This window comes from Ranitomeya imitator, chromosome 1 (assembly GCF_032444005.1).
Source record: "Ranitomeya imitator isolate aRanImi1 chromosome 1, aRanImi1.pri, whole genome shotgun sequence".
NCBI classification, from domain to species: Eukaryota; Metazoa; Chordata; class Amphibia; order Anura; family Dendrobatidae; genus Ranitomeya; species Ranitomeya imitator.
In genome coordinates this window covers 778,023,957-778,040,070 of record NC_091282.1, presented here as the reverse complement: position 1 = coordinate 778,040,070, position 16,114 = coordinate 778,023,957, and the positions used below count along the sequence as shown (strand labels likewise).

The 16,114-nt window shown below is 43.4% G+C and overlaps 1 protein-coding gene across 2 annotated transcripts in view; it reads left to right on the top strand.

Annotated features, from left to right (window-relative positions):
• EML5 (EMAP like 5) overlaps nucleotides 1-16,114 on the top strand; it is a 225,207-nt gene that overhangs the window by 154,195 nt on the left and 54,898 nt on the right. For both annotated transcript variants that reach the window (XM_069736471.1, XM_069736479.1), the window contains exons 8-10: nucleotides 10,369-10,506; nucleotides 10,589-10,845; nucleotides 14,530-14,742. In XM_069736471.1, the coding sequence (XP_069592572.1) occupies nucleotides 10,369-10,506; nucleotides 10,589-10,845; nucleotides 14,530-14,742 (608 nt within the window). The remainder of the gene's footprint in view (nucleotides 1-10,368; nucleotides 10,507-10,588; nucleotides 10,846-14,529; nucleotides 14,743-16,114) is intronic.

Below are 16,114 nucleotides of genomic sequence, written 5' to 3'. Positions count from 1 at the left end.
ATATAATCCGAGTGATGTGCGATATGCGCTGACCCCGGCAATGGAGGAGATGGAGAAATTCATTTCTCCCCCTCCTCCGCAGCTGTGCTCCGATCCGCTCTGTGCAAGAGACTCGGAGCACAGACGCATGACTCTCGGCTCCCGCTCACAGCAGAGCAGGAGTTCGAACGCCATACTCTTGTCTGGCCCCGGCCTTACAGAGCCACTTCCTAGATGCATTTGTCATGCTGGAGGACCCAGCCACAACCTATCTTCAATTCTCTTACTGAGGGAAGTAGGTTGTTGGCCAAAATCTCACTACACATGACCCCATCTATCCTCCCTTCAATATGGATCAGTCGTCTTGTCCCCTTTGCAGAAAAGCACCCCCAAAGTAGGATGTTTTCCCCACCATGCTTCACGGTTGGGGTGATGTTCTTGGGGTTGTACTCATCCTTCATCTTCCTCCAAATACGGCGAGGCTGAGTGGATACCAAAAAGTTCTGTTTTGGTCTCAACTGACCACATGACCTTCTCCCATGCCTCTTCTGGATCATCCAGATGGTTATTGACGGACATCAAACAGGCCAGGACAACTGCTGGTGTGAGCAGGGGGACCTTGCCTGGCCTGCATGATTTTAATCCATGACCGCATAGTGTGTTTCTAATGGTAATGTTTGAGACTGTGGTCCCAGCTATCTTCAGATCATTGACCATGTCCTCCCGTGTAGTTCTGGGCTGATTCCTGACCTTTCCCTGAATCATCCTTACCCCACGAGGCGAGATCTTTCATGGAGCCCCAGACCGAGGAAGATTGACAGTCATCTTGTGTTTCTGCCATTTTCTTATAATTGTGCCAACAGTAGTTGCCTTCTCACCAAGCTGCTTGCCTATTGCCCTGTAGCCCATCCCAACCTTGTGCAGGTCTACAATTTTGTCACTGGTGTCCTTAGACAGCTGTTTGGTCTTGGCCATGGTGGAGAGGTTGAAGTGTGATTCAGTGTGTGGACAGGTCTCTATTATACAGGTAACAAGTTCAAGCAGGTGCAATTAATACAGGTGCAGAGTAGGAAGCTTCTTACAGAAGAACTAAGAGGTCTGTGAGAGCCAGAATTCTTGCTGGTTGGTCGGCTATCAAATACTTATTTATTGCAATAAAATGCAAATTAATTATGTAACAATCATGCAATGTGATTTTCTGGATTTTATTTTTAGATTCTGTCTCTCACAGGTGAAGTGTACCTATGCTAAAAATTACAGACCTCTCCATTCTCTGTAGGTGGGAAAACTTGGAAAATCAGCAGTGTAACAAATACTTATTTTGACCACTGTACAGTGGCTTGTAAAAGTTTGGGCACCTCTGGTCAAAATGACAGCTACTGTGAACAGTTAAAGGGGTTGTCCAATACTAGTGCAACCCTTTCTTGAATTAAATGTTGTGCCCCGATTAAAAAAAAAAAAAACTATACTCGCCTCGGTACCCAATCAGCGCTGGCGTCACTGTCCCCGCCTTCGTATGGATTTAACATGAAGAGGAAGTCAGAGATCATCTGCAGCCCTGGCTTCCTCTTCATGTTCAATCTGTATGAAGGCGGGGACAGTGATGCCAGCGCTGATTGGGCACGCCGCGTCATTCCACTGCATCAGAGCTCTGGGACTGCGAATTCTGGAACGGCGCCAGTACAGGAGATGAGTATGCTTTTTTTTTATTTAATTGGGAGCAAACATTTAGTTGAAGAAGGGGTTGCTAGTAGTGGGCAACCTCTTTTAAGCAAGTTGAAAATGAAAAGGCATAGGCTATGTTCACACGTTCAGGAATTCATGCAGAAAATTCCTGTGGAAATCCAGACATTTCTACCAGATTTCCGCATGAAATCCGCATGCGTTTTTTGTGCGGTTTTGATGCGGTTTTTGCGTGTTTTTTGCGCGGTTTTTCCCAGACATTTCCCAACGTATTAGACAGCGGGAAATCCGCAAAAAAAACGCAAAATTAATGAACAGGTTCATTATTTTTCCGCAATGCGTTTTTCATGCGGAAAAACGCACATCATGTGCACAGAAATTGCGGATTCCATTATAAATGATGGGATGCTTAATGTATGCAGATTATTTGCGGTTTTATAGTGTTCTTATAGCGCAAAAACGCAAAAAAACCCGCAAATAATCTGCAACGTGTGCACATAGCCTTACAGTTAAAGATGACACATTTCCTTTGTATTTTAGCCCCCCCCCCCCCCCCCCAATTTTTTTTTCCATCTTTACATTTAAAAAATTACAAAAATGAAAATGGGCTGATTCAAAAGTTTGGGCACCCTGCTTTGTTAGTACCTAGTAGCATCCCCTTTTTTGCAGGTATCACATCTTACAAACGCTTTTTGTAGCCAGACAAGAGTCTTTCGATTCTTGTTTGAGGGATTTTCATCCATTCTTCCTTGGAGAATTCCCCCAGTTCTGTGAGATCCCTGGGTCATGTTGCTTCCTCTGCTATTTGAGGTCTAGCCACAGATTTTCAATGATGTTCTGATCAGGGGACTGTGAGGGCCATTGTAAAACCTTCAGGTTGCGCCCTTTGTGGCCGCCTATTGTTTTTTGACGTGTGTTTAGGATAGTTATCCATTTGTAGAAGCCATCCTCTTTTCACCTTCAGATTTTTTTTTTACAGATGTGTTATGTTTGTACCAAGAATTTGTTAAGATTTCATTTAATCCATTCTTCCCTGTACCAGTGAAATGATCCCGTGCTATTGGCTGCAGCACAACCCCAAAGCATGATTGATACATCCCAATGCTTAATACCGGTAGTTGGCGAGATGCTCTTTTCCTGAAGTTCTGTGCCCTTTTTTTCTCCACACATACCTTTGATCATTGTGGCCACAGAGTTCTATTCTACCCTCATTGGTCCACAGGACTTGTTTCCAAAATGCATCAAGCTTGTTTAGATGTTCTTTTGCATATGTCTGACCCTGAATTTTATGGTGAGGATGCAGGAGAGGATTTCGTCTAACTCTTCCATGAAGGCTATTTGTGCAGGTGTTTCTGAACAGTAGAACAATGTGCCACAACTCTAGAGACTGCGAAGGCTATGTGCACACGTTGCGGATTTTGATGCGTTTCCCCAGTGTTTTTGGCCGCACGGATTCGCATCAAATACGCAGTGTAGTTAAAGGGAACCTGTCACCCCGTTTTTTGAGATTGAGCTATAAATACTGTTAAATAGGGCCTGCGCTGTGTGTTCCTATAGTGTATGTAGTGTACCCCGATTCCCTATGTATGCTGAGAAATAACTTACCAAAGTCGCCGTTTTCGCCTGTTAATCAGGCTGGTCAGGTCGGGAGGGCGTGGTGACATCGCTGGTTCTTCCTCAGCTTTACGTTGGTGGCGTAGTGGCGTAGTGGTGAACAAGCAGCGCGCGATCTGCGCTGTAATCCCTTGCATCGGTGGGGGCGGCCATCTTCCTGGGGCCGCGCGTGCGCAGATCGAGTGCTCTGCTGCACGGGGCTTCAGGAAAATGGCCGCGGGATGCCGCGCGTGCGCATTAGAGATCGCGGCGGCCATTTTCCCAAAGCCGAGTTTGCATCTCGGCTTTGGGAAAATGGCCGCCGCGATCTCTAATGCGCACGCGCGGCATCCCGCGGCCATTTTCCTGAAGCCCCGTGCAGCAGAGCACTCGATCTGCGCACGCGCGGCCCCAGGAAGATGGCCGCCCCCACCGATGCAAGGGATTACAGCGCAGATCGCGCGCTGCTTGTTCACCACTACGCCACTACGCCACCAACGTAAAGCTGAGGAAGAACCACCGATGTCACCACGCCCTCCCGACCTGACCAGCCTGATTGACAGGCGAAAACGGCGACTTTGGTAAGTTATTTCTCAGCATACATGGGGAATTGGGGTACACTACATACACTATAGGAACACACAGCGCAGGCCCTATTTAACAGTATTTATAGCTCAATCTCAAAAAACGGGGTGACAGGTTCCCTTTAACAGCCAATGTTAGTCTATGTGAAATTGACATTTATTGTGCACATATTGTGGAGAAAAACGTTTAGGAATCGCGGCTTTTTTTCCCCCGCAGCAGGTCATTTCTTTTGGCGGATCTGCAGAATTTCTGCATCCATTGACTTCCATTGTGTCAGGCAAATCCACAGCAAAACCGCAGATGTAAAAAAGATCTGCGGTTTTGCTGCGGATGAAACGCTGCAGATCGGGAGGAGGGAGTGTGTGGGCGGAGCTATGTGCATGTTTGTGTGTCTGTCAGTCTGCGTGAATCTCTGTCTGTGTGTGGGTCTGTGTGTGTGTGTGCGTGTGACTCTGTGTGTGTGCGGGTCTGTGTAAACTGTCATTGTCTGATGGGATTACTGCTCCTATCCGGCAATGAATGCTCACAGTGACATCATTGCCGATGATGGGAAAGTAGTCTCATCAGACAATGGTTGTGTTCAGTAGTAAAAAAAAAGCATATATAACATACAGTACATACACAGAACATACAACATATAACATAGAGTACATACTTACCAAACACCTAGTCCCCGAAGCCCTTAATTCTCAATAAAAATAACATAATAAACCAACCTATACTTACCTTTCCGCCGTAGTCCAGTTAATAATGAGTGTCCCACGACGATCTCCCTTGTAGAACAGTGACATCGGGCTATGTCAGCGCTCTACAAGGGCTCCGCGATGAACTAACAGCGGAGGTAATCCTCCGCGATGTATATCCCTCCCCTGCTGCCGGGAGAGAGGTCACTTAAGTTCATTCTCTCACCGGCAACGCTGTGTGATAAAATTCCCACATAGTATTGCCGTAAAGTGAGGCAATGAACTCAAGTAACCTCTTCAGTGATGCACTGCAGGAGCCATTGTCACAGGAGGCCCTGTAGAGCAGTGACATCACCTGATGTCACTATTCTGTAGGGGAGATCGTCGTGGGACACTCGTTATTTATTGGACTGCGTTGGACATGGCGTATACGGTTGGTTTATTATTTTTTATTTTTTGCAGGTGATCGATGGCTTCAGGTAATTAGGCGTGGTTGTGAGTATGGTGAAATTAAGAATATTAAAATACATTTTTCTGGCTGTATCCTTTTTTTTTAACTCTTTCACTACTTTAGGATTAGTAATGGATAGGTGTCTTATTGACGCCTCTCCATTACTAACCGGGCTTGATGTCACCTTACAATACAAAGGTGACATTAACTCCTTTTTACCCCATATGCCACCGCTACAAGGCAGTGGTAAGAGAGAAGCTAAGCTCCAGAATTTCTAGGGCGGCTGGTATTTGTAGCTGGGGGGGCAATATACATGGCCCCTCTCTAGGCTATGAATATCAGCCCGCAGCTGTCTGCGTAGCCTTTATGGCTATAAATTGTAGGGGGACCCCACGTCAGTTTTTTAAGGGGTCCCCTATTTTAATAGCCAGTAAAGGCTACGCAGACAGCTGCGGGCTGATATTCATAGCCTGGGAAGATCCATGGGAATTACCACCTTCCCAGGCTATAAACATTGGCCCCCAGTCGCCGGCTTTCCTACACTGGACTTGAAAATTGCGCGAGAGCCCACGCAATTTTTTTTCCATTTTTTTTTTCTAATTAAACATACTGCGTTTAAGGCCGGGGTCACACTTATGAGAAACTTGCACGAGTCTCGCACCTCAATACCCATCAATGCTGCCGAAACTCGGGACCAGAGTGTGCAGCTGCATGTATTTCTATGTAGCTGAACGTTCCGGTCCCAATGCTGCTGGCGGCAGTGCCAGGTATTGAGGTGCGAGACTCGTGCGAGTTTCTCGTAAAGTGTGATCCCGACCTAGCACAGATTTTTTTTCTATCTATAGATAGATCTATCTATCTATCGATAGACAGATATATCTATCGATAGTAGTAAAAAATGCAAGGCAACACTCCAAAAAGTAGTTTCAAAATAAGGTGGACTTTATTAGGTCCACATGGCGTGGCGACGTTTTGGCTATAAGCATTTTTCTATCGGTAGATAGATCAATAGATAGATCTATCTATCTATAGATCTATCAATCTATATTGCTATCTGTCTATCTCATTCCTTCTATATCTATCTATCTATCTATCTATCTATCTATCTATCTATCTATCTGTAATGGAGTGTGGGTTGGACAAATGTTAAAGAGGAGGATGGACCAGAAATGGCATCACAATTCTTTTTTTTTTGTTCAATAATAGATCTTTATTTAGCTTTCAAAAACGCATACAAATCTGCATGAAAAACGCATCAAATCTGCACCTGCTTTTTCTGGCAAGGGAGGAAGATTCTGCACAGAAAATTCCACAGGCAAATCTGCAACGTGTGCATATACCCTGAAGGTATGTGCACACGTTCAGGTTTTATAGTGTTTTTTCACGGTAAAAACTCTATAAAAACTCATTTAAAATGCATACATTATGCATCCTATCATTTAGAATGCATTCTGCATGTTTTGTGCACATGATGCGTTTTTTTCCGCGAAAAAAACGCATCATGGTAAAAAAAAGCAGCATGTTCATTAATTTTCTGCGTTTTTCCCGCTATTCTATGCATTTGGGAAAAACGCACAAAAAACGCGTCAAAAACGCATGAAAAAAAACGCATGCGGATTTCTGGCAGAAATGTCCGGTTTTTGTCAGGAAAATTTCTGCAAGAAATCCTGACGTGTGCACATACCCTCAATCTTTCTGAAGATCTTCATGCAGTCAAGCCAGTGTTCTGATTGGCCTCTCTAGCAATCCTAAGAGCAGCTCTCTGAAATGTTGCTTGGTCATCCAGACCTTATCTTGACCTCCAGTGTTCCGGTAACTGCCATTTCTTAATTACATTTCAAACTGAGGAAAGGGCAACTTGAAAACGCTTTGCTATTTTCTTATAGCCTTGTCCTGCTTTGTGGCCTCCACCATTTTCATTCTCAGAGTGCTAGGCAGCTGCTTAGAAGAACCCATGGCTGCTGCTTTTTGGCACAAGGTCCGGATCCCAGAATTCCAAGCGGCAGAAGTTCACCGACCACCTTATTGGGACACCCAAGTGACGGGTGTCTCAATATGGAAACTTGTGCAGTACCACCAGCGGAACACCACACAAACACACACACACACACACACACACACACACACACACACACACACACACACACACACACACACACACACACACACACACACACACTGTATACAACGAACGCACCACACACACTCATTGTATGCGCCATATGCACCACACACACTGTATACGCCGTACACAGCCTCTTGCACGGTACCACCAGAGGAACATCGTTGCGAACACGCTGCCTCTGGGATCAGCTGAATGATTCACTGACCGCCGCCATCTTTGTACAGGAGGAGCGCATGCGCAGTTTTAATCTGACCACCGCTATCTATCTGCACAAAGATGGCGGCGGTCTGATTTACTGCAATTTTTTGCGCAGGCACAGTGAATCATTTGGTTGATCATGTGGGTAGGTTGTAGACTCGGCGGTGTGGTGTTCTGGTTCCAATGGGTCATCTTGTGAGCATGATATTGCTGTTAAGACTGCAGATTTCTGTTTGCGGCGCTGTTGTTGCCTAATGGCATCCTGTGATAATCTAATGACATGAGCTTGACGCCTACTCTTATATGCATTGTTTTTGTCCCAGCGATGCTGTTGCTCTTCAAGAGTCTCATTTCCTGTTGAGGTAAAATATTGTTTAAAAAGTCAGTGAAATATTTTACCTGACAAAATGAATCCTCTGTGATCCCCTGCTGTAATGTCAGTATTGTCTTTAGTTTGCTCCCCTGCCCAGGAGATGTGGTATGCTCCGTACAAGGTCAGACAATTTTTAAAATGAACTTTCGTTCGTGGGAAAACCTCTGTAATGTGACCTCGCTTCCTCTGCCTGTAGACATGTCGCGCATCTGCCGCCGGGATCAGCCGAATGACTCATTGCACCTTCACAGAATTCACCTCCTGTACAAAGATGGCGGCGGTCAGTGAATCATTCTACTGATCTCGGCGGTGGCGTGTTCGCGACGGTGTTCCACTGGTTGTACCGCGCAAGAGTCTGCAACGGCGTATACAGTGTGTGTGGTGTGTATGGCATATACAGTGTGTGTTTGTGTGTGTGTGGTACGTACGGTGTATACAGTGTGTGTGTGTGTGTAGTGCGACGGTGTTCCGCTGGTGGTACCGCGCAAGACACTGCATACGGCATATAAAGTGTGTGTGTGTGGTGCATATGGCGTTTACAGTGTGTGTGTGGTGCGTACGGCATATACAGTGTGTGTTTGTGTGTGTGTGTGGCCAACAGTGTTCCAGCTGGCGGTACCGCACAAGAGGCTGGTACCACCAGCAGTTTCCATATTGAGACACCCATCACTTGGGTGTCCCAATATGGAGGCCGGGGAACTTCCGCCTCTTGGAATTCTGGGATCTGGACGGAACAGGATGTGAAGACATTACAAGGTAAGTGTGTGTATACATATATATGCATCTAGTATAAATATTTATTTATTTATACTAGATGGTGGCCCGATTCTAGAATATGTATGTAGTTTACTTATTTTCAGAATAATGCAATTTATACACCGGATTTGGCCAGCTGGCCGCGACCAATTAGCGAAGCGTGGTTCAAATTCCGCGCCAATTCGCCGACAGACTGCACCTGTCGCTTATTGTTCGCGGCCGGGCGTGACCAATCAGTGAAGCCAGGGCCGGCTCCAGGTTTTTGAGGGCCCCAGGCGAAAGAGTCATAGTGGGCCCTCCTCTTTAACACATACCACGATTCATGATGTACAGATACAGCAGAGAAATATAGCACAGCCAAGTAGCGTATAACACAGTCCACGTAGTATATAACACAGCCCATATAGTATATAGCACAGCCACATAGTATGTAACACAGCCCACGTAGTATATAGCACAGCCCACGTAGTATATAGCACAGCCCACGTAGTATATAGCACAGCCACGTAGTGTATAGCACAGCCCACGTAGTAAATAGCACAGACACATAGTTTATTGCCCAGCCACGTAGTTTATTGCCCAGCCACGTAGTATATTGCCCAGCCACGTAATATATTGCACAGCCACGTAATATATAGCACAGCCACGTAGTATATAGCACAGCCACATAGTATATAGCACAGAGACGTAGTATATAACACAGGCCACGTAGTATAGAGCACAGCGATGTAGTATATTGCCCAGCCACGTAATATATACCACAGTCACGTAGTATATAGCACAGCCCACATAGTATATAGCACAGAGATGTAGTATATAACACAGCCCACGCAGTATCTAACACAGCCCACGTAGTAAGTAGCAATGTGGGCACCATATTCCTGTTAAAAAAAAAAAAAAGAATTAAAATAAAAAATAGTTACCATATTTTCTGGTGTATAAGATGACTGGGCGTATAAGAAGACCCCCAACTTTTCCATATAAAATATGGAATTTGGGATATGCCCGCCGTATAAGACGGGGGTCGTCTTATACGCCCAGTCATCTTATACGGCGTGTGGTTCCCAGGGTCTGGAGGAGAGGAGACTCTCCTTCAGGCCCTGGGATCCATATTCATGTAAAAAATAAAGAATAAAAATAAAAAACATGGATATACTCACTCTCGGACAGCCCCTGGGTCACAGCGCTGCTAGCGTCTGCCTCCGTTCCTAAGAATGCAGTGAGTGAAGGACCTTCGATGACGTCACGGTCAAGTGACCGGTCACCTGAGCGCTCATGTGACCGCGACGTGGTCACATGAGCGACGCGACGTGGTCTCGTGGTGGTCGTATCTGTTGTCACTATTTGGTGGTAATATTTTGTAGCTTAATGCTGATATTATGTGGTTACTAGATGGTGGTACCGATTGAGCGACGTACAGTGGTAGTATCTGGTCACTGTAAGACTGTATTTGAGCACAGTATAGGGGTATTATTTGGTCACTATATGGGATTTTTTCAGTTTTGTATGATGTTATGCATGGTAGTATTTGAGTACTGTTTGGTGGGTATTAAGTGATCACGGTATGGAGGCATTTTTGGTCCGCATATGTTCGTGGCTAGGCATTTAATGATAAGCAATTTGAGAGGTCAGAGGAGTGTGTCCTCTAATTTAAGCCCATTTTGCACATATCTAACATATCTAATGGGTTTATCCAGTCTGAGGGGGACATTACTGCACAAATCTCTCACCTGCCCTGCTTGTTACATGTTACCTGCAATGATATATTGTATCAGTCTGTAATCGAGAATAGAAATAATTGTATCAAACACTCAGCTTTGAAAAATATTTAGACTGAACAGATTTACAGCCTCCCAGTCACTGACAGCAAGCAGACATAGTACGTTTGTGATATCAGCGATCTCCCCGGGGCCAGTGTCTGATGGCTGCTTTATACCTGCAGGATCTGGAGTCTGGTGGATCATGCACTCATCGCTCGCTGCAATATGGAGGAGCCCATCCGCTGCGCAGCTGTCAGTACGGATGGCATCCACCTGGCACTGGGCATGAAGGATGGTTCTTTTACTGTGCTCAGAGTCAGGTGAGTCCATAACCTCAGTGTCTCCTAGCTGATATACTTCCCAGAAGTCCTCGATAATTTGGGGTTCACGACTCTCCTCCAGGGACATGACCGAGGTAGTTCACATCAAGGACAGGAAGGAAGCCATTCATGAGCTGAAGTACTCGCCCGACGGAAACTTCCTGGCCGTAGGCTCCAATGACAGCTGCGTGGACATATACGGGGTGGTACAGAGATACAAGAAAGTGGGCGAGTGCCTGGGCTCGCTGACCTTCATCACACACATGGACTGGTCCTCCGATAGTAAATATCTGCAGACCAACGATGGAAGCGGCAAAAGAATGTTCTACAGGATGCCAGGTGGAAACCCGATACTGATCACAATGAATGTTCCACGGAAAGTCATAAAGATCTTTGTATGTTCTACAGAATGTTACTATGAACTTTCAAAGGATGACAGCAAAAGAGCTGACTCATTTCATCAGCCTTAGAAAGGTCTTAGAATGATCTGTGGCATGTTAGGAAGGTTTTGGAATGTTTTCTCGAATGTTAGAAAGCTCTTAGAATGTCCTGTGGAATGTTAGAAAGGTCTTAGAATGTTCTGTGGAATGTTAGAAAGGTCTTAGAATGTTCTGTGGAATGTTAGAAAGCTCTTAGAATGTCCTGTGAAATGTTAGAAAGCTCTTAGAATGTCCTGTGAAATGTTAGAAAGGTCTTAGAATGTTCTGTGGAATGTTAGAAAGGTCTTAGAATGTCCTGTGAAATGTTAGAAAGCTCTTAGAATGTCCTGTGAAATGTTAGAAAGCTCTTAGAATGTCCTGTGAAATGTTAGAAAGGTCTTAGAATGTCCTGTGAAATGTTAGAAAGCTCTTAGAATGTCCTGTGAAATGTTAGAAAGCTCTTAGAATGTTCTGTGGAATGTTAGAAAGGTCTTAGAATGTCCTGTGAAATGTTAGAAAGCTCTTAGAATGTCCTGTGAAATGTTAGAAAGGTCTTAGAATGTTCTGTGAAATGTTAGAAAGCTCTTAGAATGTCCTGTGAAATGTTAGAAAGCTCTTAGAATGTCCTGTGAAATGTTAGAAAGGTCTTAGAATGTTCTGTGGAATGTTAGAAAGGTCTTAGAATGTCCTGTGAAATGTTAGAAAGCTCTTAGAATGTCCTGTGAAATGTTAGAAAACTCTTAGAATGTCCTGTGGAATGTTAGAAAGGTCTGAGAATGTTCTGTGGAATGTTAGAAAGGTCTTAGAATGTCCTGTGGAATGTTAGAAAGGTCTTAGAATGTCCTGTGAAATGTTAGAAAGCTCTTAGAATGTCCTGTGAAATGTTAGAAAGGTCTTAGAATGTTCTGTGGAATGTTAGAAAGGTCTTAGAATGTCCTGTGAAATGTTAGAAAGCTCTTAGAATGTCTTGTGAAATGTTAGAAAGCTCTTAGAATGTCCTGTGGAGTGTTAGAAAGGTCTGAGAATGTTCTGTGGAATGTTAGAAAGGTCTTAGAATGTCCTGTGAAATGTTAGAAAGCTCTTAGAATGTCCTGTGAAATGTTAGAAAGCTCTTAGAATGTCCTGTGAAATGTTAGAAAGGTCTTAGAATGTTCTGTGGAATGTTAGAAAGCTCTTAGAATGTCCTGTGAAATGTTAGAAAGCTCTTAGAATGTCCTGTGAAATGTTAGAAAGCTCTTAGAATGTCCTGTGGAATGTTAGAAAGGTCTTAGAATGTCCTGTGAAATGTTAGAAAGCTCTTAGAATGTCCTGTGAAATGTTAGAAAGGTCTTAGAATGTCCTGTGAAATGTTAGAAAGCTCTTAGAATGTCCTGTGAAATGTTAGAAAGCTCTTAGAATGTCCTGTGAAATGTTAGAAAGGTCTTAGAATGTTCTGTGGAATGTTAGAAAGCTCTTAGAATGTTCTGTGGAATGTTAGAAAGGTCTTAGAATGTCCTGTGAAATGTTAGAAAGCTCTTAGAATGTCCTGTGGAATGTTAGAAAGGTCTTAGAATGGTCTGTGACATGTTAGGAAGGTCTTAAAATGTTCTGTGGCATGTTAGAAATGTCTTAGGGTGGTTTCACACTTGCGTTTTTGTCTGCAGCGTTTGTTTTTTTTTTAAAACGCATGCGTTTTTTCCCCTATATTTAACATTGAAAACGCATGCGTTTTTGTTTGTACGCGTTTGGTCGCGTTTTGCAACGCATGCGTTTTTTTAATGCAAGCGTTCATTTTCAGAAATGCAACTTGTAGTATTTTTGAGAGGCGTTTTGTGGACCAAAAAAAACGCATGCGTTTTCATGCGGTTTTTTTTTGGGTCAAAAAATACATTGGAGTCAATGGGGACGCATGCATTTTTTTGTGCATGCGTTTTTTTGCGTTAAAAACGCATGCGTTTTTATATTAAAAAACCAGAAAACACACTGATATGCCACCCCCCAACATAAAGGTGATAAAGGGATCCTAACCCTAACCCTAAGGGATCCTAACCCTACCCCTAACCCTACCCCTAACCCTAAGGGATCCTAACCATAACCCTAACCCTACCCCTAACCCTAAGGGATCCTAACCCTAACCCTAATCCCTTTAGGGGTAGGGATAGGGGTAGGATCCCTTAGGGTTAGAGGTAGGGTTAGGGGTAGGGTTAGGGTTAGGATCCCTTTAGGGTTAGCGGTAGGGTTAGGATCCCTTTAGGGTTAGGGTTATGATCCCTACCCCTACCCCTAACCCTAACTATTTCTGTTTATAGTGGGTTTTTTACTTTATTTTGATGATTGGCAGCTGTCACACATTTCTCAGCATGCGTTTAAAAAACGCAAACGCATGAAAAAACGCATGTAAACGCGTCAAAACGGCGCGTTTTTTTCACCACATGCAAAAAACGCATGCGTCAAAAAAACGCAGCGTTTGCACGCGTTTACATGCGTTTTTTCACCGTGCGTTTTTTTTCTCGTTTTTTACCGCAAAAACGCACCCAAAAAAACGCAAATGTGAAACCAGCCTTAGAATATTTTGTGGCATGTTGGAAAGCTCTTAGAATGTTCTGTGACATGTTAGGAAGGTCTTAAAATGTTCTGTGGCATGTTAGAAATGTCTTAAAATGTTCTGTGGCATGTTAGAAAGGTCTTAGAATATTTTGTGGCATGTTAGAAAGCTCTTAGAATGTTCTGTGGAATGTTAGAAAGGTCTTAGAATGTTCTGTGACATGTTAGGAAGGTCTTAGAATGTTTTGTGGCATGTTCGAAATGTCTTAGAATGTTCTGTAGAATGTTAGGAATGTCTTAGAATGCTCTGTGGAATGTTAGAAAGGTCTTAGAATGTTCTGTGACATGTTAGGAAGGTCTTAAAATGTTCTGTGGCATGCTAGAAAGGTCTTAGAATGTTTTGTGGCATGTTAGAAAGGTCGTAGAATGTTCTGTAGAATGTTAGGAATGCCTTAGAATGCTCTGTGGAATGTTAAAAAGGTCTTAGAATGTTCTGTGGAATGTTAGAAATGTCTTAGTATATTCTGTGGGATGTTAGACAGGTCTTAGAATGTTCTGTGGTGTGTTAGGAATGCCTTAGAATGTTCTGTGGAATGTTTGGAAGGTCTTAGAATGTTCTGTGGAATGTTAGGAAGGTCTTAGTATATTCTGTGGGATGTTAGGAAGGTCTTTGTTCTGTGGAATGTTAGAAAGATCTTAGTATGTTCTGAGGAATGTTAGAAATGTATTAGAATGTTTTTTGGCATGTCAGAAAGCTCTTAGAATGTTCTGTGGAATGTCAGAAAGGTTGTATTCTTTATAATGTGATCTTAAGAAATTATGTTAAAATGCTCCTAGCAGACTCACCAGATCCCTTAAATTGACTGGGATCTCTCTTGGTTACAACCTGTCGATAAGTGTACTGCTGTTTTATAATTGTGTCTCCTATTGCAGCTACGCCACACTTTATTAGAGGCAAGCTGCAATAACATACACAACCTGTGAGCAGCAGTGGCACTGTTGGAGGTTTATTTTTCTTTTTAATGAGTAATCCATGTTCTTCTGATCCTGGCCACACGTTTAATGATTTCTCTGTTCTTAGGGGGCAAGGAGATCACCATCAAAGAGGAGCTGAAGGGTGTGCAGTGGGCGCGATGGACGTGTGTCACTGGTAACGAAGTGAACGGCATCGGACCCAAATATGCGGATGTGATTGAGATCAACTCGGTAGATGCCAATTACCTAGGGCAAGTGCTTGTGACGGCTGACGACTACGGGATAGTGAAGCTTTTCCGGTATCCGTGTCCAAGAAAAGGTGAAGACTCCAGTATAAACACAAAATTATATGTCCCTAATCTGCTATAACCTGGGCATCTCCTGTATATAATTATATATGTACAGCTGGTGTAACCTGGACATCTCCTGTATATAATTATATATGTACATCTGGTATAACCTGGACATCTCCTGTATATAATTATATATGTACAGCTGGTATAACCTGGGCATCTCCTGTATATAATTATATATGTACAGCTGGTATAACCTGGACATCTCCTGTATATAATAATATATGTACATCTGGTATAACCTGGGCATCTCCTGTATATAATTATATATGTACAGCCGGTATAACCTGGACATCTCCTGTATATAATTATATATGTACAGCTGGTATAACCTGGACATCTCCTGTATATAATAATATATGTACATCTGGTATAACCTGGGCATCTCCTGTATATAATTATATATGTACAGCCGGTATAACCTGGACATCTCCTGTATATAATTATATATGTACATCTGGTATAACCTGGACATCTCCTGTATATAATTATATATGTACAGCTGGTGTAACATGGACATCTCCTGTATATAATTATATACAGTATGTACAGTTGGTATAACCTGGGCATCTCCTGTATATAATTATATATGTACAGCTGGTATAACCTGGACATCTCCTTTGTATAATTACATATGATCAGCTGGTATAACCTGGATATCTCATGTATATAATTAGATATGTACAGCTGGTATAACCTGGGCATCTCCTGTATATAATTAGATATGTACAGCTGGTATAACCTGGGCATCTCCTGTATATAATTATATACAGTACAGACCAAAGGTTTGGACACATCTTCTCATTTAAAGAATTTTCTGTATTTTCATGACTATAAAAATTGTACATTCACACTGAAGGCATCAAAACTATGAATTAACCCATGTGGAATTATATACTTAACAAAAAAGTGTGAAACAACTGAAATTATCTTATATTCTAGGTTCTGCAAAGTAGCCACCTTTTGCTTTGATGATTGCTTTGCACACTCTTGGCATTCTTTTATATATCTATAATATAACGCTGGGAGCGTCACTCTGTCCGAAGCCTTTATAGACTGCGCAAGCGCCGGCGCAGTCTGGCCCCCACAGAGTGACGCTCCCAGGAGATCGCGGTATGCGTAAACACTGAACGCACTGTTGTGAATTCTGTTGTCGGGCTCCCTCCTGTGGTCATGAATGGTACTTCGGCTGGTTCTGTCCATGGACTTCCTCTGGTGGGTGTTTCTGAGTTTCCTTCCACAGGTGACGAGGTTAATTCGTTAGCTGCTGCTCTATTTAACTCCACTTAGATCTTTGCTCCATGCCACCTGTCAATGTTCCAGTATTGGTCTTGTTCT